This window comes from Castanea sativa, chromosome 9, assembly GCF_040712315.1.
Source record: "Castanea sativa cultivar Marrone di Chiusa Pesio chromosome 9, ASM4071231v1".
In the NCBI taxonomy this organism is placed as follows: Eukaryota; Viridiplantae; Streptophyta; class Magnoliopsida; order Fagales; family Fagaceae; genus Castanea; species Castanea sativa.
In genome coordinates, this window is record NC_134021.1 from 20,545,526 (window position 1) to 20,568,950 (window position 23,425).

General features: G+C 34.6%; 1 protein-coding gene across 1 annotated transcript; it reads left to right on the top strand.

Moving 5' to 3' along the window:
* The first annotated feature begins 15,368 nt into the window (after positions 1-15,368).
* On the top strand, positions 15,369-22,077 carry LOC142608623 (uracil phosphoribosyltransferase). The gene is made up of 12 exons (XM_075780314.1): positions 15,369-15,712; positions 15,895-16,011; positions 16,325-16,403; positions 17,350-17,408; positions 18,107-18,184; positions 18,784-18,865; positions 19,132-19,180; positions 19,419-19,480; positions 20,760-20,827; positions 21,281-21,336; positions 21,422-21,469; positions 21,674-22,077. The coding sequence occupies exons 1-12, from the start codon at positions 15,554-15,556 to the stop codon at positions 21,723-21,725; spliced, it is 909 nt and encodes a 302-aa protein (XP_075636429.1). The 5' UTR covers positions 15,369-15,553; the 3' UTR covers positions 21,726-22,077.
* Positions 22,078-23,425: the final 1,348 nt, after the last annotated feature.

Below are 23,425 nucleotides of genomic sequence, written 5' to 3' on the forward strand. Positions count from 1 at the left end.
GTTTTAAATAAAAAGCTAATGTGGTAATCTTTTTTTGGACGGTGTAAACATAGGTTTTACATCCATCCTTACCAGATTTGGGCTCTTAAAAAAATGGATGTGTTGATTGTGTTCTACTTTACTCACCTACAAAAAGGTCTTCAAAATATATACCAACAAAAATTTAACCTAATTGAAAACCATAAACTTTTTGGGAGCAGGGGGAAATTGTTTTTATATTTTAATTTTTGTAAGCCAATATTTTAAATGATAGATAATTAACGTCACCCACCTAATTAACATAAAAATAAAATAAAACAATAAAGTAAAATATATCTAAGATAAAGTAAACCTCCTTTCTTTTCAAAAGAATAACAAATTTTCAATTTTTTTTTTGGGGTAAAATCTTAACCCAAGTAAAAACCATAGAATTTGTTCCCTTCTTTTTGCTGAATATGTGGTGCTCCACTTACCTAACTAAGTTTGGTTTGGTGGAATGGAGGGAACGGAAAGAAAACGAGGGGGAAGAAGACAAAATCATTGTTTGGATAAGGAATATTGGTGGTGGAGGAGAGAAAAAGGAAGAGATACATCCTCCTCCTCCCTGCTAGCTGCTGATCATTTCCTTTGGGGATAAAGTTTTCCTCTACCCACCAATTGATTTACACGTACGTTAGCTAAAAAGATTGACGCCAACGCTAATCTGTTACCAATTGTATAAAAAAAAAAATTAACAACTTGTGGAGAGATCAAAGGAAGACATAGTTGTTTTTTGTTTTGTTTTGTTCTTTTTACCTACCATAACAAACCCTCCCACGAATACAGATCTTCCTTCTTTTTTTTATAGAAAAGAATACAGATCTTCCTAATAATGTGGAGTATGCTCATTTCCTTTTCAATATTTTTCATTTTTATACTTATATGACAAAAGTTGAAGAGAAAGGACGTTACATTTTTGTCCCTTAAATATTGGGTGGGTACTTTAATTTTAAGAAGTTCTAATTCAATCCTTAAAATAAAAACAACAAGACAAAACCGATTTAATCTTTTATCTAATTTTTGTCCATTTCCTGAATATGTGACCAACGGTACATTGAGTATTAAAGTACAGCACCTAAAAATCTGATAAATCTAGTTTTGTCCTTTAGTTATCATTGGGTTATTCAAATCTTTGCTTTTTTGTTTTTTTGCTAAGGTGTTGTCAGCTAAAAAGATTACACCAAAGATGAAAGGCCAGGCAACTTTGTCAAAAAGAAGAGTAGGCAACTTTGTCAAAAAGAAGAGTACGCTTCACCATAACTTTTATCACAATTTTTTTCATAATTTATCCTTATAGTAAGTTGTGAACGGTGGTGTAAAAATAATGGGTTCATATAAGTTTACAATTTTATCACTCATAACTTATTATGTGTCAAAATTATGATAAAATTATGACAAAAGTTGTAATCCTAACATTACTCTAAATAAATTGAGATCATACTCACCATTGCCGACCTGACCACAATTATTGAACAATTTCCCCACAATTTTTGGCTGAAATCGTGTAAGTGTTTTGCCTTTACTCACCTATCACAGCCTCTCATAGGTATGCCATGTGATTAACCAAATGGTCACATTTTTTTTTGTCCTGAGAGCTTAACCTAATGGTCACACTTAATGGTCACACTTAGGGGTGTTTGTGGTGTGATACGGCGCGGTGCAATGCGATACGGTTTTAGGCTATTTTTAGTATTGCACTTTATGGTGTGGTGGAGTTATGGTTTTAGGTAAAACTATAACTACACCACACCTTATTTTTGCGGTCACATGTATGGTGCGGTGTGGTTTAGAGTTTAGTCAAAACTATAACTACACCACACCTCATTTTTGCGATCACATGTACAGTGCTATGTAAAAGATGCGATTTAAACAGTTTGAAGTCGGTATATTTTTCAAATTCCGAGCTTTTCCTACCTAGCCCAAAACTAATTTTCCCTTTGTTTTGGGCAAAGTTGTAAACTATTGAGTTAGTTTTCCTTTATTTTAGGCTGCCTTTCCTAGTCAACACTTGCTAGAGTTATCAAACTTTTTTTTTTAAAACTAGGGTTATTAAACTTTTATAATATATTTAATATTAAAAATAAATTAATATATTAATATATAGAGAGAGTGCGGTGCACTGTTACTTGCAAAGCGGTGCGATTATATTATTTACGGGCGGTTTTGGTGCAATTTTTGTGATTTGTGCAATTTTTGTGGTTTGGTGAAAACCCCACACTCTCACACTTATTATAACCTTTATAGTTTGAATATCTTTATTTTTACACAATGCTAGCTAGTGGATAGCTAATGTTTATGAATGTCACTAGAGAAAAGATTGGAGGCCTCTCTATTAAGGGGCTTAAAAAAAAATTACCATCACATATGTGATTGACGCCATACTAAATGTATGACTAAATGATATCAATGCTCCAATCTTATACTATGTTTAGCAACAAAATAAATCTCAACATTTACCTTACTAGAAAGTGGGTTCTAGTTAGTTCAACTAGTAAAATCTTTAACGGTTAAATGAGAGATCTAGGGTTCAATCCCTGCCTACATAAAAAAACCGATTGGTATCTTGGTGTGATGATAAAGAGCTATCATCAAGAGCGGATTCCATAGGTTGAAATTCTCTAAAAAAAAAAAAAAAACAGTTGCATCTTAGCAAGAATAATAACAAAACCCAAAATGTATTTTCACAAAAATTGGTTAATATAATAGTCGGCCCATTACAACAAGTACACAAAAAGGAAAGTGGTCTAGCCGCGAAATAAGACAAAATCTATATAAAAAAAAAAAAAGTTGCATCTTAGCCAGAATAATAACAAAACCCAAATTGTATTTCCACAAAAATTGTTGATATAATAGTCGGCCCATTACAAAAAGAAAAGTGGTCTAGCGGCGAAATAAGACAAAATTTATATATAAAAAAAAAGGTTGCATCTTAGCAAGAATAATAACAAAACCCAAATTGTATTTCCACAAAAATTGGTTGATATAATAGTCGGCCCATTACAAAAAGTACACAAAAAGGAAAGTGGTCTAGCAGCAAAATAAGACTTCCAACAGTGAAATAGAATATGTCAAATGTCTAATGATCATTTATTGAGTAAATTGATAATGTCCACATCATCACAAATTTATGAGCTCCCTTGTTAGAAGGGTCTTGGGAGCTTTCTTAACACGAGGAAAGAACTCCAATGTCAGACGTCCAACAATTGGTTATTGAGTAAATTGATAAAAAATGTCCACATCATCAAATTTATGAGTTCCCTTATTAGAAGGGTCTTGGGAGCTTTCTTAACATGAGGAAAGAACTCCAATGTGACAAATACATTGTATCATTCAATAGTAAAATAATATACAACAACTAGAGGTCCCATAATTGTTAAAAAAGAAAAAGAAAAAGGAGGGAACATATGGTATGGAATGAAAGGAGAGAAAGAGAGAGCAACTTTGTGCAGCAAATACTTAACCAAGGTTCTCAACTTCTCATACTCTTAATGGAATATATAGAAAAATGAATAGTGGGTGGCGGAGGCTACTTTTATGTGAGTGAGTGAGTAAATATATGGTGATAAGTAAAAGAAATGATAGAGAAACTCAGCTATTTTTGGCCATAATGGGAAAAGGTTGCTTATGTCTAATTAGGGAATATTTATGGTGCTGGATTTGTTAGAAAAGGGAAAGAATGTTTGTGGGTAGGTAAATATAGGTATTTATGGACTAAAATAGGCTATTTATAGATTAAGAGAGCTAATCTACGAACTAAAAAGGTATTTTTTTTATAAACTAAATGCTGAAAATAACAAGATTGATAAAGAATTTAAGATGAGTTGGTGTGTGTTGGATGAGTTGATGGTGGTTTCCTTTTTTTTTTTTTTGTGTGTGTGTGTGTGTGTGTGTGAAGCTTAGGGAGTGATTAGAAAAGTTCAAAAATGTTGGGTCTAATTCGCAATGGAACTTTCATAGTATCCATCCTAAGATTTGGCCGAGAATGGTATGGGCTCATTTTTTTGAGTGTTTTGCTCCTTTGGGTAAAGTCAGCTGGAGTTGAGATTTGGCTAATAAATCTTGGGATTTGGGGATTGATTACGACCACTAAGATTAAGGGAGGTGTTAAGGCTAGACCCTTGGTTGCTACAACTAAGATTTGAGCTTCAAAGAGTAGGGGTTGTCACCCTAAGTCAGGTGTCAAGCTTTGAGCCTACTTTAGAGAGCTCTGCTAGAGATCTCTTTATGCCCTCCAAACCACATTTCCCTAAATTTTCCTTTTGGAATTCATGAGCTAGTTTCATGAATTAGTTTTTAGACATTTTTAACACTCGAGAAGCTAGTTTGCTGAAACTTAAGGTTTGATTGAGATCCGCTTATTTTGCTAAAATTGAAAACTTTTTACTGAAAATACTGTAGATAAAGATAAAAGTTAGCTGAAATAATATAGTGGGACCTATAAATAGTAGTGAAAATAATCAAAATAGTAAAATAAGCTAGCTTTTTAATTTGAAGCCAAACACACACTTTAGATGATTTGGTTATGGATTCCTTTAGTTGTAACTGAAACTTGGTAAGGAAGAAGGGTATTTATTGCCTTTCAGATTTTTGGCGCCAGCCCAACCCTTGGGTACTGTTCACGTTAGAAATGGTAGTGGCAGAGGGGTTGATGGGACATGTGGCCAGCTTCCCAATTTAGATTAGGGTTTGGTTGCTTCTTGAGGCATTGTCTAGTTGAGGCTTGGTTTAATGCAGAACTAAAGGAGGGGCTGTCCAGTTGGGCTAGTTGCTAACTTTGGGCTGTTTTGGCTAAGATTTCAGATTGGGCTTGGCCATAAGGGCTGAGCATTTTGGTGAGCCCTTGACTTGGTGGTTTTCTCCACTTGGGCCTTCCATTTCGCTTTCATCTTATAAGCCTTACAAAATGGACAAAACTACTATATATTGCCAAGGATTTTTAATCCACATGGGCTTTAGTTGTTAATAAATATTGAATATGTTTTTGGGCTTCAATAAATACTTATAATAGGTTTTTGGTATTAATTTTCATGGGCTTTGAATAATTTTTTGTATAATTTCTCATAATATTTTATATAAGCTTAAATACTTGATGAATAATATTTGCTACAAATTATTTTGTAAATAATATTTACTATAGGGCTTTTAAATAATGACTTTCATGGTTTTTTTGTGAATAATGTAAACCATGAGTTTTGATAAAGGCAATATCCATGAGTTTTAAATAAGATATGGTAAATAACCACTATGATGAAATTATGTGATATTCCCATGGGCTTTTCTATAGATAATCATAATGGGCTTGTAGGATGAATAATCACCATGGTTTAAAAATAAATATAATTATTAGAGAGATGAGTATTGAGATATAAGATAAATAGCAATTAGCAAAAAAAAAAAAAAGATATATAGCAACCATGGGGTTTTAAAAGGTAAATTCCATGGATTTTCAATAAGGTATGAAATAAATAACTACCATGAGTTTAAGATAAATAATTATGACTTTCTATGTGCTTTTATTAAATTATTGCCATGGGTTTTGAAAGTAAACAATTGCCATGGGTTTTTGAGATAAATTTCATGGGCTTGTGATATGATATAAAATATTTATGGTTATGGATTTGTAATATGGTAATAAATAATTGCCATGGGTTTATAATTTCCATGGGCTATATAATTTTATTTGTCAAAAATTGTTCATCATTGGTTTCAAGTAAAATACTTATAATATAGTATTTGCCAAGTATTGATAAATTTTGGTTTTTGATAAAATAATTTCAAGTAGTTAGCTTGGGCTTTTGATGTTGCCAATAAGAATTGGGCTATGATTGTGCCATGTTGCAATGGACTTTGATATTGCCAATAAGAACTGGGTTTTGATTGTGCTAAGTAGTTAGCTTGGGCTTTTAATGTTGCCATGTAGCAATTAGTTCTGATATTGCCAATAAGAATTGGGCTTTTGTGGGGCCATGTAGCAATGAGCTTTGATTTTACCAATAAGAATTGGCTCTAATGGAGCCATGTGGTAATGGGTTTTGATGTTGCCAAGTAGTTAGCTTAGGCTTTTGATGTTGCCAAGTAGTTAACTTGGGCTTGGGCTTTTGATAAATAATTTGTCATGGTCTTTGATTATGGGATTTAAATTCCAATAATGAGCTTTGATTATGAAATTGAATTTCATTGATAAAATTGCTTCACCATGTACTTGGATCATGGGCTTTTGAAATATTTTCAAGTATAAGTTGGCTTGGGCTTTAAAGAGAATGGGATGTGTGCATTGGGCTCATAAGGCCACTTTTGGGTTTTGTTAAATATTGATAATGAAATTGGATAGGATGTGAGATTTGGGATTTTGTGATGATTTAGAGCAACCGCATCAGTCTGACCAAATTTTTCCGTTTATTTTACACTAAAAACTTACTTTTTCTATTTTACACTACCACTTTTCCAAAACACCTACACCAGTTCACTTATTTTACAATCTATTCTATTTAAATAATAATATTTCTTTAATTTTTTTTTATCATTTTCTATTGTCCTTATCTCTTTTTCTTTTGTACTTATCTCATTTCATTTGATCTGTTTTTTTTCACTCTCGTCTCCACTCTTTCTCTGCCGTTTATTCTCAAAACTCTCCACTCTCTTCAAAAGTTTTCACCATCTTCTTATTTTTCCTCTTCTTCTCACGGTCAGATTACCTTTCCACCACAACCATCTTCTTCTTCTTTTTCTTCCTTTTCTTTTTTCTTCATTCTCTCATGGTCAGATCAACTCTCCACCATAAGAACCAATCTCCACCACAAGCACCAATCTCAAAGATCTGAAGAAATCCCTCTCTATCGAAGCTTGCATTGTTGGATCTCTCTCATCTGATTTCAAGCATTCTGTCACCATTGGGTTTGTAATTGATTTTGATTTTGGGTTATGAGTTTTCAATTGATGGTTTAATTTTAAGTTGATTTTCTATGGATTTTGGGTTGATCAGGTTTGATTTTTGTTGTATTTTGGGTTTTCGTTGTTTTAACGGGTTTTAGTGGTGGTGGTTGTTTTAACAGGTGGTGGTGGTGGCAGTTGGGTGGTGATGGTTGGACGGTGTTGGGTGGATGGTGGGATCTGCATTTTGATGGTGGTGCTCTTGCAGGTTTTGTGCGTCTGTGTGTGTGTGTTTGTGTGTATTGGAGGAAAAAGAAGTCTGAGTTGGTTTTGCAGATGGAGAAGAGAAAATAAAAAAGGGAGTGAAATGTGAAATTAATAAAATAATAGTATACACATCTACAGTAACTGTGTATATATGCACGGTTACTGTAGCAAATGTGCAAATTTGCACAGTTTTAGAAGGACTGATGTGGAAGATTTTTGAGGCAAAATGTGTAAAATTTGTTACTTTTTGCATTTTGCAAAGTTTTACATCTATTGATGCAGATGCTCTTATATTGTGGTCCAATTTAGGTAGTGAGATGGAAAATATTTGTGACCCAATTTGTGATGAGATGAGAAATATTTGTGGGCCAATATGATAATGGGATGAGAAATATTTATGGGGGATATTTGGGTATTTTTGGTGAGTGGGTAAATAAGATAGAATAGGGTTAGGGCACGTTGCATGTGTGGAAAAAAAAAAATTGTACCTCAACAGTGGGCTAGCATAGTCTTTTTTTAATGTATTTAATAAAACTTGGATTAGTTATAAAGTATTTTAGTGAGCATTTGTTGGATCCAATAGTGGATAGTGACCATATTGTTACAATTGGATCATTTTAGTGCACTTTATAAATAGTAGTATGAAGTTTTTTTTTTTTGAGAATCAGTATGAAGTTTATTATTGTGTATATATTTTGTTACAGGCAGACTTTAATGAGACGGACTTGCATTTTTGGCACTCATAATGGAAAGGTCTCTGCCCTTTACTTGCTAAGGAACTAGTTTGGTCCATTAAAGCCAATACATTCTAATACTCTCATAAACCCATATATATACACACATATATATTGTATTAGTGAGTTAGTGAGGGCGTGGCCCTAATATGGAGAGAGAGAGAGAGAGAGAGAGAGAGGTGTAGCTCTCCTTCTCTCTCACACACACACGGCCAGCCGGCTAGTCTGAGCATCCCAAGAACTTGTGACTTCCTTTGTCATTACAAACCTATAGATTCTATACTAGTGATTCTAGGGAGTTTAAATTATTCTATTATCCAATTTGATATTTGGATCTGTTGTTGAAGTTGTTTCAACACGTACTTCATTTCTCTTACTCATTGTATATAACTTTCATTTAAATAAAAATCTCTATCACTTATATACGTGTGTGGTTAGTTCGATTTTGTTCGCTTAAATACATGCCTCTTGTATCAGTATCATCTAAGTCAAGTATGCAAGATATGAATGGAAAATAGTTTAATTGACTAAAACGTTGCACCTAAAATTTTGAGAGACCAAAATTGAACTTTTAAAAATTAAGGGACCAAAATCAAATATATCCTATATTTGAGGGACAAAATATGAAATACCCTGAATTTTACCTAGTGTGGGGTTGACTTCTAAATTGATGTTATGTGAAAGTAATATGTCTTCACAACAATGTATCAGACAGAAGAAATTGAATTTGCAAAATAATTCAATGCTTTTTTTTAAAAAATAACAAAGCTTATATTAAAATAGCAACGACACAACATTAAGGGGCAGGCTACTCCAATATGACACGAACAAAATTTTGGGGGTAATGGCCAAATCAAAGTAGCAAAAAATAACATGTTTGAGAGACCAATTAGCTAGATTATGAGCCGCCATATTGGCTTCTCGATTGATCCAGCAAACGATACCTCACATAAAGAGCTAGTTACATTGTCAATGGTCCTAGCTAGCAAAATATTGCAACCTCCAGGGAACCAATACCATCTGAAAATTTATAGCATCTATGTACACTTTGGAATCCCTTTCAACTTAAAGGTGTGAAACTGGAGAGCCTATAGTGCCTCAGCTTGGAGATTAGCATTGGTGTTCACCTTTTGTGACCACGTAAATAACAAGCTCCCTCTCTAATCCCTCACCACCACTGCTATATAAGAGCATTTACTACCCACAATTGCATCTCAATTAAGCTTAACAGAGCCATGTACAGGTCTTTGACCAGCTTTTGTTCCTATTGGATGAATTCCTTACCTTACTTAGCACTCGCATCTGCTTGTGTTCTTGCATTGGCTTATGCAAAGACCTCAACACTTGATTTATCGAAAGCTGAAGTCCCTCATAAACTGCTTTATTACTCCAATTAATGCCAGATGCAATCAAGGGCCAAAGCCCCAAAGGTCAACATATCTTATTTTTGAATCTCATCAAATTGAAGAATTGGTGGAGGGTCTAGTAAAATCTCAATCAAATGAATGAGAAAGAGAGGTTGTAGACGATCAATTCTCAAGCTCCATTGGTTACCAAACCAAACAGCTCTTGCAAAATAATATTGAGAGAATAAATGCAACTAAGTTTCTGAATTCAAAGCCGCATAAAGGACATTTTAAATCCATGGTAGGCAGAATGTTTGATGTGATTCCCACAAAGGACACTTTGCAAATTCAAATCTATATATATATTTTTTTGACATTCACATTTAATAATATGCCTACCCCCACCCAAAAAAAAAAGGGTTTTATCCAAATCAAACGCATCAACATATTTTGATTTTTTTTTTTTTAATTTAATATTACCAAAATTCTTTGAAAATCATTTATGTTGAGTAAGAGATTTCATGGTTCAATCTCCGCCTATACCATCTGATGATAAAAATTTATTATTAGGAGCCATAAGTTGAAATTCTTAAAAAAAAATAAAAAGTTTCCGAATTCAAAGCCGCATAAAGGATTTTAAATCCCTGGACAGAATGTTTGACGTGATTCCCCATAAAAGACACTTTGCAAATTCAAATCTATTTTTTTTTTTCATTCACATTTAATAATATGCCTACCCCTACCCAAAAAAAAAAAAAAAAAGGTTTTATCCAAAGCAAACGCGTCAACATATTTTGATTTTTTTAAAAAATTTTAGTAATTACCAAAATTCTTTTAAAATTATTTATGTTGAATAAGAGATATGATGATTCAATTCTTGCCTACACCATCTGATGATAAAAAACTATCACTAGGAGTTGATGTCATAAGTTGAAATTCTTTTTTTAAAAAAACGTTTTTGAATTCAAAGCCGCATAAAGGATATTTTAAATCCCTGGTTGGCAGAATGTTTGATGTGATTCCCCATAAAGGACACTTCGCAAATTCATATATATATATATATATATATATATATATATATATATATATTTGTCATTCACATTTAATAATATGCCTACCCCTACCCAAAAAAAGGGGGGTTTTATCCAAAGCAAATGCATCAACATATTTTGATTTTTTTTTTTAATTTTAATAACTACCGAAATTCTTTGAAAATCATTTAGTTTAATTCAACAACAATCAAAACTCCTAAAAAAAAGTGAGTTCTAATTTGCTCAATCGGTAAAGTCTCAATGATTGAATAAGAAATCTAGAGTTCAATCCCCACTTACACTAAATACTAATTGGTATTTTGTTTAATAATAAATAGATATTATTAGGAGCCCATAGGTTAAAACTCTCTCAACAAAAAGAAAAATGCTCCTATAAATAAATTTAAAAAAAAACCAACAACAATCTTGTTAATTATAAAAATCATCCAACGCAAGAATGGGAAAGATTGCATTGTCTGATTCAGCACAGCAACTAATGGAGCAACCGTGGTGGGTGTTCAAGTCAGACATCCAAGAAAGATCGAAGACCAGAGTAGTAGCTAGGAGAAATCTGTCGCAATTATCTCCAACACCACTCTTATGCGAATTCGGCCCCAGGCCTCAACTAACGGAGAGAAGAGTACTGATATTCAACCCAATCTCAACTTCAGTGATGGGGAACACCAGTATCATGAAATTGATTCAGGTGGTTCGCCCCACATTCGACTTTAGTTTACTTTCGAGTGTGAGGGAGATGATGATAGGAGTGCTTCAACACTGTGTCACTTTGATGCTAGGGAGGGGATACTCCAAGGAGATGATACAACAAACCAGATGGAATTTGAGGGAGGAAGGTGAGGCTTCTACTAGCTGCTGATGTCTTTTCTTCTTTTGCTCAATTAGTAATGATGAATATCATAATATGGAACTGTAGGGCAGCTTTAAAGCCCTCCTTTCAATCCAATGTTTGTGATCTGGTTTCTATCAACGACCTAGCTATTCTAATTGTTATGGAGACTCGCCTTGGCAAGGAAAAAGTGAAGGAAATCACATATATGCTTCCATTTCAAGGAGCAATTCACACTAACACAATTGGCTTTGCTAGTGACCTCTAGTTTCTCTAGAATCTTGATAAAGTTGATATCACAAATCTCACTAGCATGAAGCAGGAAATCCATGCGCTTGTGCAGGTAAGATCTTCTTCTCTCAACTGGATTTTAACTGTTGTCTATGCTAGTCCGAGACATAGGGAAAGGTGTATGCTTTGGAATAATTTAACTATTGTTGCCAACACTCATAACTTGCCTTGGATTATTGTTGGTGATTTTAATGAATTGTTGTCTAGTGATAATAAACTAGGTGGTAGGCCAATTACCCTATACAGAGCTAATATCTTCAAAGAATGTCTTGATGCTTGCAACATGGCTGACCTCGGTTTCCAAGGGCCTAGGTACACATGAACAAACAAGCATGATTTAAGCTCTCTCATTCAAGAAAGACTTGACAGATACTTATCTTCCAAGGTGCTCATCAAACCATTGCCTTATCTTGATGGAGCTAGAACCCCAACCCAATATCATACTCAATAGGCCTTTCAAATTTCAAAGTTTTTAGCTCTTGGACTCCAAAAGTTGTTCAAAATGCTAGTCCATCGAGTCTGGTCTGTATGATTCTATCTCAAAGTTCAAAAGGGATGCTTTGAGTGGAACCGAGTTCACTTCGGGAACATTTTTGCAAAAAAGGAAAGAATCCTGGCTCGGCTTGGTAGTATACAGCAATCTATGGCAGAAAGACCATCGAGCTTCCTCATTAATCTTGAAAAACAACTTCAAGTGGAGTTGTTAGATGTGCTGAATCAGGAAGAGAAATTGTGGTCCCTCGAATCCCGTGTTAACTGGGTGGTGCAGGGGAACACAAACACTTCTTTCACCATGTCTCTACGCTCATTAGAAGGAAGCATAATAAGATTCTCAATCTCAAAGACTCTTAGGGAGAATGGATTAATGACCTGACAACAGTTATGGAGTATGTTTGAAATAGCTTCTCTAAGCTCTTCTTAACTGAACTCCTGTCCTCACCTCTCTCTGCTCCTTAAGTGATCTAACCTATCCCGAATTATCCTCCTCTAAAAGTCACAACATATCTATACCAGTGACCAATGAGGAAATTAAAAATGCTTTGAGGTCTCTAATGGCATTCAAATCCCCTAGGCCTAATGGGTTGCATGCAGGATTTTTGCAACGATTTTGGTTGGTAGTTGGCAGAACAGTGTTAAAAGAGATAAAGAAAATCTTTAGTGACAGAAAGATTCCTTTGGACTTGAATCAAACACATATTGCACTTATCCCCAAAATCAAGGGTCTGGAATCCATTGGAAATTTTAGATCTGTTAGTCTTTGTAACTTTGTTTACAAGATAATAACTAAAATTATTGTAGCCAGAATTAAACCGCTCCTTGACTAGCTCATCTTGCCGTATCAAGTAGCCTTTGTCCTAGGTAGAAAAGGTGTAGATAATTTCATTATTGCGCAGGAGCTAATTCATACTATCAGCAGGAAAAAAAGGTAATTTGGGGTACATAGTTATCAAGATCAACTTAGAAAAAGTTTACGATAGATTGGAGTGGTCCTTCATCAAGGAAGTTCTCAATGTAGCCAATTTTCCTCCAGACCTTATCCAGCTCATAATGAGTTGTGTTTTAACAGTTTCTACCTCAATGCTCTTTAATGGGGGTGTTCTTGATCATTTTCTCCCATCCAGGGGTATCTGGCAAGGGGATCCCTTATCTCCCTACCTATTCATTCTTTGTATGGAAGTGCTGGGTAGAATTATTGATGCCAAATGTTCTAACAACCTCTGGAACCCAGTGAAAGCTTTTGCTAGTAGCTCGGCGTTCTCCCACCTTTTCTTTGTCGACGACCTCCTTCTTTTTGCAAAGGCTAATTCGCTAAACTATAAAAGTGTTAGGGAAGCAATCGAGGAGTTCTGTATGATCTCGGGTCAGAAAATTAACCCTACCAAATCTAAAGTGTATTTTCCTCCCAACATGGACAGAGAGCAAAAGATTGGTTTTTGCGAGATTCTTGGCTTTCACTTTAGTCCCAAGCAGGTTCTTTTTTGGGCTTTCCTCTTAGGCATGTTGGAGCATCGAACCAGGATTTGAATTTTATTCTAGATCGCGTCAATCAGAAGCTTGCTGGCTGGAAAGCCAACCTCTTGTCCTTTGTTGGCCGTAAAGTGCTCATCCAAGCATCTACTAGTGCTATTCCCTCCTATGTGATGCAAACCACTTTCCTCCTTAGAAAATTTTGGATAATTTGGACAGACTCAACAAGAACTTTTTATGGGGTTTTGGTGAACCAAAAAGAAGAATGCGTTGGGTGGGATGGGATAAAATTACTCAACCTTTGGATAAGCGTGGCCTTGGCCTCCAAACTGCCAAAGGTATAAATCTGGCCTATCTATCAAAGCTGAATTGGAGGTTCCACTCAGAAAAGGACTCACTTTGGGCCCAAGTTTTAAGGAAAAAGTACATGACCCAAAGAAGAATATCTTCTAGTAATGAAAACTCTCTCCTTAGCTCTCGAACTTGGAAAGCCATGAAAAGAAATGGATGTTTTCAAGAAGGGGAACGAGATGAAGTCTTGACCGAGATAGTAACTTGAGGTTTTGGTATGACTCTTAGACATCGAATGGCCCTCTCAGGTCTCTTATTCACGGCCCTCTTTCAAAAGAAGAGGTAGAGATCAAGGTTAGAGATCTTGCTTCTCTTAATGGCTGGGATTGGGGAAAGTTTTCTGTGATTCTTCCTCCAAAAATTTGCCTAGAAACTCAAGCAATGACCCATTCACATTTTGCTAATGAGGAAGGCAGAATCATTTGAAATGCAATAGACAATGAGAATTTTAATCTCAACTTTACATATATCCTTGCCAATGGGGAAGCTCCTCAATTTTTTAATAGTAAATGGATAAGGAAGTTAAAGGTGTTGCCAAGGATTCAATCCTTTATTTGGATGTGTTTCACAACAGCATAGCAACCCGAGAAAGACTAACTTCTAAAGGGTTGCAAGTGGACACGGTTTACCCAATGTGCAATCTCCACCTAGAGAAAAATATCCACTTGCTAAGGGACTGTTATGTAGTTGCAAATTGTTGGCAGTGTCTCGGAATGGGGGTTCTGAGCTCTGATTTCTTCTCTTTAGACCTCCATAGTTGGTTGGAAAATAACTGCAGATCGACTTCTACTTCAAACCACCTCCAGATTTCTTAGAGTATTATTCTTGCCTTTGGAATATGGTCTCTATGGAACCATCGCAACAGGGTGGTATTTAAGAATATGCCTTCCAACCAAGCCATACACAGAGATATCATTTTAAGGGCAGTGGAGTATGCTCTAGTTGCTCAAAATACCATAATCTGACAGCCACAGATTGATAGAAATATTCGATGGGAGAGGCCTAATAGGGGTTGGTATAAGCTGAACATGGATAGCTCTTCATTAGGTAACCCTGGAATGGCTAGTGGAGGCGGCATTCTTTGCAGTGAGTCAGGTACTGGGATAAGAGCCTTTACAAGGAAGATTGGGATAGCCACTTGCTTGGTTGCGGGCTCTTAGGGATGGTCTCAACCTGTGCTTCAATATGCAAATTAGCGCTTCTAAAATTGATTTGGATGCAAAAGTAGTTGATGATTTGATGTGTAATGCCGAAATTTTGAATACTGACAATGCTTCTATTGTGGCTGATTGCAGGCATCTCATCTCCCAATTTTCTCAAGTCAGAGTATCCCACTGCTATCATGAAACTAATCGGTGCGCCAATGCTCTAGCTAGATTAGGATGCTCCCAAGTCCTTGATTTTATGTACCTCAATTCCCCTCCCCCCCTGTATTTTGAATGTTTTTCTCTTTGACTTGTATGGGCTGGCTCGGATTAGGCTTTGCCCTGATGTTTCTGGTGCTTTTTAGTTGAATGATATTTCTAGTTTATCAAAAAATAAAAAAATAAAAAATAAAAATCATCTAAAAACTGAACCAAAATTTACCAGCTAAATTCGGAGCCCATGAATGAGTATAGATAGAGAGCCCAATGAGCCCAATTGAGAGAGAGAGAGAGAGAGTCAGTCTCGGTATCTCCAACAAAGAGATGGGTCAGAAACTCTGAACTCAAACCCAATCATCAACCATCCACCAAATTTGGAGCAAATTTTCCCCAAAACCGAAACCAAACATCCAATCCAATCCAAAGTGTGAAAGAAATACATCTTGTTTGCTAAACTGGAAATGAAATGATCGAATCAAAAATGATGGCTCCAGCTTCATATCCAAGCAGCAGCAGCATTCATTTCACATGCCTCCGGTGCCCCTCCGGTTCCCCCTGCATTTCCTCCGCTTCTCCTTTCCTTAAATTTTTTAACTCCACCATTCCCGGCCCTTACCTTAAAAAGGTATCACCTTTCCTAATATATATATACACACACGCACACACACACACACACACTACACTACATATATAAATACTAACAACCATACCTTTTTTTTTTGAGAAACACTAACAACTATACCTAATATACTTGTTGGGTTGTGTCTCTCTCATAAACTCAAACATTTCCACTTGTTTTTATTGTAGCACCCCCAGATCTTGTCTTCCAATCCTCCTCGGCGCCGTAGCTTTGTTACCTCGTCTTCCACGAGGGCTCAAATGGCCGCCACCGAGGAGAAACCCATCTCACAAGACAGAATGCTGGTCAGTCACTCACTTTTTGTTGTTGTTGTTGTTGTTGTTTTCAAATTTCAGATTAAGAAAATCTATGTCTTATTTATTTTATTAGCAATTTTGGAAGCATTCATTAAAAAAAAAAGGGATCTTTTTTGGAAGGAAAATGGTGCCGAACAATGTGGTAGCGTCCAAACTACGCTATTACAAATTGGGTTGTTGTTTATTTATGTTATTGGGATTTTTGGGTTCATTGGATTTCTGGGCAGACCAATCAATTGTTGGGTTGGTTTGGTGTATAATAAGCTAACAAGTTAAATTAATTGGGTGGAATGGATTTCAGGTATTTGTGCCTCCACATCCATTGATCAAGCATTGGGTTTCAGTTCTAAGGAATGAACAAACTCCTTGTCCCATATTTAGTAAGCAACAGAATTATGCTGAATTTTCAAATTTTCAATTTGGGTTCTTGTAGTTGTATATTCTATTATGTGTTGCAAACATGTTTGAGATTTGTTGCAATCATGCCTATTCTATAGGATAGACCTTAATGCATTTAAATTTTCTTGATGTGTTGATCCCAGTAGAATGCTGTAAAGGAATTATATTGATGTGTTGATCCCAGTAGAATGCTGTAAAGGAATTATATATATATAGAGAGAGAGAGGATTGGGTTCAATTTACACCTAGTGTAACTTTAAGTTATGTTACACCACTCTATTCTTTTTTATTATATGCGAATTTTAACAAATCTACTATTGGATTAGATTTTCTTCTTATACTCTACATGCTTGCAAAATTTCAAGATAATTTGAGATTAATAACTATGTCATCGATCAAATGTTTCAATTTCAAGTTTTGATATTTAAAATTGTACATAAAAGATGGGTTTTTAGATTGAATAGTAAATTGCATATGATTGGCACAAAACTTGGTATGCATGTTAAGAACATATTTAACATGTGATCCAATTGTGGGATTTTTTGAAATATCAATCTAATAAAAAATATTAAGTGGAGTGTAACATAGCTTAGAAACACTCCTGTTTTACTTGATCGTTGTAATCTTGGTTATTGATTTATGCCCCCATAGTACATTCCCAATGTACTCGGGTTGGCTGTTCTTCATTTTTTAATAAAATTTTCGTTACTTATCAAAAAAAAAAAACATAGCTTAGAAACACTAGGTGTAACTTAAACCCAACTCATATGGGATAAGAAAAAAGTTAGCTTCACCCTGAACAGAACATATTGTAACATCACTCTATTTTCAATTTTCTAAAATTATTTATTTTCATGGACTTTTGGTCCTTTTTTCTTCTCTTGATCCTGAGTTGGGTTTAACATTTTTAAACTTCAAATATTGTAGGGAATGCAATGGCTGAGTTGGGGAGACTACTTATGTATGAAGCTTCGAGGGATTGGTTGGTTAGTAGAGTAGATGCATTGTGCATGAAAATTGTCAATTTTGATAATCCTTGAGTTTCGTCTTTATCTTTTTCCTTTCTATATGTTTGTGTTTCAAATTTACTTTCAAAATGCATGCATTTTATTTGTGGTTTCTGTTTATAGTGCATACAAATCTACATAATGGCATTTATTTGTGAATGATGAAATTTCAAGCAAACGTGATACATAGTGCTACCCCTGCTAACAGGGTTGTCCAAGATGCTCTTCATTTTCTAGTGTGATTAAGATATATGTTTCTTTTAATTACGTTTCACTATTCTTGTTATCTTGTCATGTTTCTTTGCCTCCCTCCTGTAGAGAAATTTATAAGAATTAGAAAATATTGGAATTCATCACTAGGTATTAAATTAGACAATGTTTTCTATAATACAAAAATAAGTTGAAAGTTAATCTTTCCTTTTTTTTTGGTTAAAAATATGATGTTTTCTAATATTAACCTATACACAAAACTCCCACACTTATGCTTTTGCAGCTAGATTTTCGTTAGATGTTTTGGATTATTTGTTTATTTTCAGCCAAATCCATTGTTTGTTTGAGCTTTTCTTATTTGCTTTTAAGGTTTGATTGTGGAAAATCTAGCAATTTTTATTTTCTCAGCAGAGCCTTCTTAATGTTTGTAATTTTTTTTTTTCTTTCTGTGTTTTCACTGATATCAGCCTACCATCATGGGGGAGATTCAATCACCAATGGGAGTTGCCTCAGTTGAGTTCATAGATCCAAGGGAGCCTGTGATGGTGAGTTTATGGTAGCAGTTTTGCTTGTGCTTCTTTACTTTTGTTACTCTCTTGGGGTGATTGTAAGTTGTATAGCTGGAATTGGTTGGATATCTGATGGTTATTATACTAAATTACACTTTTGACAATTAAAGTTTGGGATGGTTTTCATTTTAGTGCTTTAAGTTTGAGATTTTTCATTTTGGTTCACAAAGTTTGATTCTATTTTCAAAATGGTCATTCCCATATCGGTGACTAATCTTGCAGCTAAGAGAGAGAGAGAGAACATTGTCTTTTTGTTGGAACTTAACGGCCAGATCCATCATGGAGATAAATGGAAGGACAATTTTGAACACGGAATCAGACTTGGTGGACCAAAATGAGAATCTCAAATTTAAACGTCCAAAATGGAAACAAGCCCGAAATTTGGGGGTCAAAAGTGTAATTTAGCTTGGTTATTATATCTTTGCTCGCAGTTTTCCATAACATAGTTGCTAGTAGTTACATCTGCCCTGGCTGTGATATAATCTTCAAGGTCTTTTTATGGTCAAATGATGTCTGACTGAGCTGAGATTTTGTGCTGGGCTATCAACTTATACATTATTCTCCTCCCTTTGCAGGTAGTTCCAATCCTAAGAGCTGGTCTAGCTCTAGCAGAACACGCATCTTCAATCTTGCCAGCTACAAAAACTTATCATCTGGGTAGGAAAAGCCATACATGATGTCAAAGTAGCAGCGGGAAGTTGGGGGGTCATGGTGTTTAGAATTTTTTGTTAAGCTTACTGCTTTTCAAGTAGTCTTCTAATAAGCATGATAACTGGCTTGTTATTTGTTAACTGACTTAATCCAACCAGATGTGATGTTAACTTTTATTTAAAATCTGCCCTATAAGACTGGAGTCATGTCTCTTCCAGGATTTCAATGTGATTGACTACTTTGGTGGTTTTCTTTCTGTTTTGCAAATAAAGGGTTCAGCAGAGACGAGGAGACACTTCAGCCAACAATATACTTGAACAAGTAAGAAATCCCTGCCATAAAAATGAAAATATGTTTTTTCTTTCACACCTGAATGCTTAAACAAAGGTCAACTTGAATTTTCACATTGCTTCTATTTCAAGTTATACTTGAGTGGCATAAGACACTATTTAATTCCCATTATTGTTTATGTTTTTTGCTTTTGTTCCATTTTTCCCCCTTTGCTTCTCTCTTAGTCATTTCCACTGGTATACTCTTTATGAGGTCTATCCTTTTTTAGGTTACCCGACAAATTTCCTGAAGAGTCTCGAGTACTTGTTGTTGATCCCATGCTGGCAACAGGTACAATTCTAATGGCTGGAGCTCCTACTATTATGTTCAGTGATGGAATTATTCTTTGACTTGGGGGTGGGGGAGGGGGGGGGGGGTGCAATGGCCCCCCTGAATTTTATATATATATATATAAATGAAAACTAAAAAATAAAGTTGGTCACCAAAGCCAATAAACACAATGGGCATCTCATTCCTTGTGACTGCACTATGTGATAAAGTTTATCCGTGTAGTGTGTGTACTAATGTGTATTGGTTTTTACTTTTTATAAGCTTTTATTGATTATTTAGCATTTTTTTTTATGCAAATGACTTGAGTTGTTAAGTTGTTTGACTTAATTATTTCTTGTTTGGGACTTAAAGTTAGAAGTTTGGTTCTTTTATTTCCTTGGCAATGCTAATTAGTTTTCTAGTTCAATAATATTTGACATATAATTAGATGATAAGTATGACTTATATTTGATTTGTAAATCATGGGAAACCGAGCTACAATATTAGATTTATTTAAAAAGAAAAATGAAAATAATTTAAAAACAAATGCTATGTGTCTTTTCTTTTATTGATTGGTCAAATGAATTTATTTAGAATGATGACACAACTATTATAAATTTTACTAGATAAACGTTACAAATTGATATATCAATCGTTAAGATACAACAAATAAGTAATTAATTAGTTTATTTATTATATTGTTGACGTGACACTAAATATATTCAGTGCCATATCAATTTGTAAATATTTTGTTGTAACATTGGTAGTTGTATAATGTCATGTTAGTTTGTAAGCTTTTAGTATCAGTAGTAGCAGCGTTAGCATTTTTCTTGTCAATATTTTATTAATACTAATAAATATTAATTTGCATTTAAAAAAAAAAAAATCAGTTATAGTTTGCCCCCCCCCCCCCCCCTAAGGTAAACTATTGGCTCCATCCCTGATTATTTCACTATTCAACATATTTTATTATTGAACATTATAGAGTTTCTTTCTCCATCATCTCATAAAGTGGTTTGATCAAATGTAATCTCTAGTTCTTCCATTATTCTTGCATTTGGTTGGAGGCTTAACCTAAGGTCCTGATTTGTTTTTTTTTTATGGTCAAACTTTGTTGATCAACCTTTTGAATTATCCATGCTGGTGTTCTTTGCTACTGACTTTACTCTCACGTTTATAGCATCACTAGCTAAAATTGTTACATCTGTGCTGCATTTTGTTCTTTATATTATTAAAATTCTATTAGAGCAGAAAGTGAGATTGATATTCTTTTCATTGCATTCTTGATAATCAATATCAGGTGGCACAATAGTGGCAGCTCTCAATCTCTTAAAGGAACGTGGGATAGATAACAACCAAATTAAAGTGGTAAATAATTTAATTAGATATCCTCAGTGTTTCTGATTCTGTTTCCATAACAGCAACCTGAATTTAATTGGGATTAAGGCTTAGTTGAGTATCCTCCTTGGCGTGTGTGTTGTTGTTGTTGTTTTTTTTTTTTTTTTTTGGAGTAATCCTCTGTATTGAGTATCCACTGTATTTGTGTTGAAGTTTATATGTGGCTAATTATCAAACTGAGATCCTAAATGGGTTGGATTAATGTCATGATATATTTTGTAGTAGAAGGCCTATCAGCAATTTTGTTGTAGAAGCAGTAGTTTTATCATAATTTTTTAAAAAGAATCTTGTAGACAGAGCTGGTATTGTCTTGCTTACGTTGGTATGGACGTGAAGGTTATTATATTGCATTCATTGTTACATACTTGCTCTGTTTGTTACATTCATTGTTAGTACACTACTAAAGAAACTGCTGTGCTGCAGATATCTGCTGTGGCAGCCCCTCCAGCTCTTCAAAAGCTCAGTGAGAATTTCCCTGGGTAATTATGTTATCAAATCAGATTTCATAACTGTAAATGAAATCGGCTAGCATTCCTTAAGTTTTTTTACTTTGTCATTTTCCAGGCTACATGTATACACTGGAATAATAGATCCCACCGTCAATGACAAAGGGTAAGTACCTGCTCTAAGGTAGTTAGTTTAGGCACATGGATATTGCAAGTATAAGCAATATATTTGTTTTTTTTTTTTTTTTTTTTTTTTTTTTAGAAACAAACACACATGAGGGGGAGAGGGAATGGGGTTTTAGCATAGGCACATCACAAACTTAACTCAAAAGTCATGGTTTTTACTATTGTATTTGATCGAGTTTTCCAGGTTCATAATTCCTGGGCTGGGAGATGCCGGAGACCGTAGCTTTGGTACATGAAATCACCCAAAGTGTTGACCCAGCCGATATTTAATTGTCACCTCATGCAATTTTGATATATTGAACTATCTCCTGAGCCGATTTTTTTTTCTTCTTTTTTTTTTTTTAAAGAAAAATTGAAAGACATTGAAATATCAATCATCGTGAGTTTTAGCTGGATTTTGTATAAGAAGTTTGTATTCTTCAGAGTATTAGAGAATTCAAATCCACTTGTAACTATTCCTATTCACACCCGAAATTGCTACTACATCCAGCTGGCTACAACCTTCATTTGAAAAAAGAAAAAAAAAACCATTTTATTTTATTTTTTCTTATAATTCAACGGTTGCAAGAGGAGATGAACTTGTTTTTTTAATGTTTCATTTTTTATATTGAGTTTATTAATAATGTTTTATTTTGGTCATTGTTATCATCTCATTGACTGAACTTGGTTACGTGACTATATATATTTTTAAAATATATATAGGAGGTTTACGTGACTAACTGAAAGCTCACTTGGCAAATTCAAAGATGATGTGGCTAATAAATAATAAAAATGATGGCATTAAAATAACAAATTAACAACATCAGAATTTTTTTTTTTAAAAAGCCATGTCCAAAAAATAAGAAAGAAAAAGAAATGATGAATTTAAGGATATAAAAAAGATCAACCCCCTAACCTTTCTTTACTGACACTTTCCTGGCAGCAAATTACCACAAACATAGAAATCTGAAAATCCCCACAACACCACCGTATGAATCACTCAATACATGAGAGGTAATAATACGATTATTTTGAGGAGGAAAAGAAGATGAAACCCTCTATCAAACCTGATAATGCACAAAAATCGTTAGTTAGCTGATTGTCCTTGATTGCTCTAATGGGTACATGAAGAGCAAGAAACTAAGAATATAACAAAGAGCATTGGTGGGGTGACAGCCAAAGACTCTTCGAAAGTTAAGTCGGTGAATGAGAAATTTCTAAGAACTCTATAGTGAAAGAGTTAGAAATTTTTTTTGCGTACCTAGGAGAAGAGGAGATCTGAGGTTTATCTAGTAGTGGGTAATGAATCAAGATCCCTTGGATGTAGGGGGTTTTTCCTTGTAGAGAGGATCAGAAATTAGGATTTTCGAGATATTAGGGTGTCTTTCCATACGAATAAGATACGGGCGTGTAGTTGGATCTTTGGATGTGGTGTGCAAGATATTTTCATAAAGGGGATTATGTGTGGAGACTACATAAAGAAGGGTGAGACCCACTACTTTGTTCATCAGCTCAGTCATCCATCCATCAGTTACGCAGATGAGGAGACAAGGACTCAATAATAAAACACACTAGGAACTTAGATACAAATCTATTGTACTAATTTATATTCCACCAATTACAACTTGTCATGTGTTTATTTTTTTATATTTTAAACTTTGTCTATTTTATAAGAAAAATTAAACAAACACGTGATAAGTTGTAATTGGTAGAACATAAAATGTAACACAAAAAGTGGTATAGAGGATTTGTATTCCTAAAACCAACAATGAAAATAAACAACTTTAGTTCTGTTTTGGGGTAAAAGAGGAGAGGTCCTAGGCTTGAATTCAAGCATTAGAGATGGTGAGAGGGCTGCATTGGTTGATGAGACAGTAGAGGTCTTGAGCAATGTTATATGGTGACCCTTGGGATTTATCTTCTTCATATTCTCGACTTGTTTTGCGAGAAATGCATC

What these genes read in the sequence shown, in the direction of transcription:
- LOC142608623 (XM_075780314.1), top strand. Translation starts at nt 15,554, where the DNA reads ATGATCGAATCAAAAATGATGGCTCCAGCTTCATATCCAAGCAGCAGC. An exon ending in TCTCACAAGACAGAATGCTG is followed by an intron (nt 16,012 to 16,324) that starts GTCAGTCACTCA and finishes AATGGATTTCAG; the next exon opens with GTATTTGTGCCTCCACATCC. An exon ending in CTCAGTGAGAATTTCCCTGG is followed by an intron (nt 21,337 to 21,421) that starts GTAATTATGTTA and finishes GTCATTTTCCAG; the next exon opens with GCTACATGTATACACTGGAA.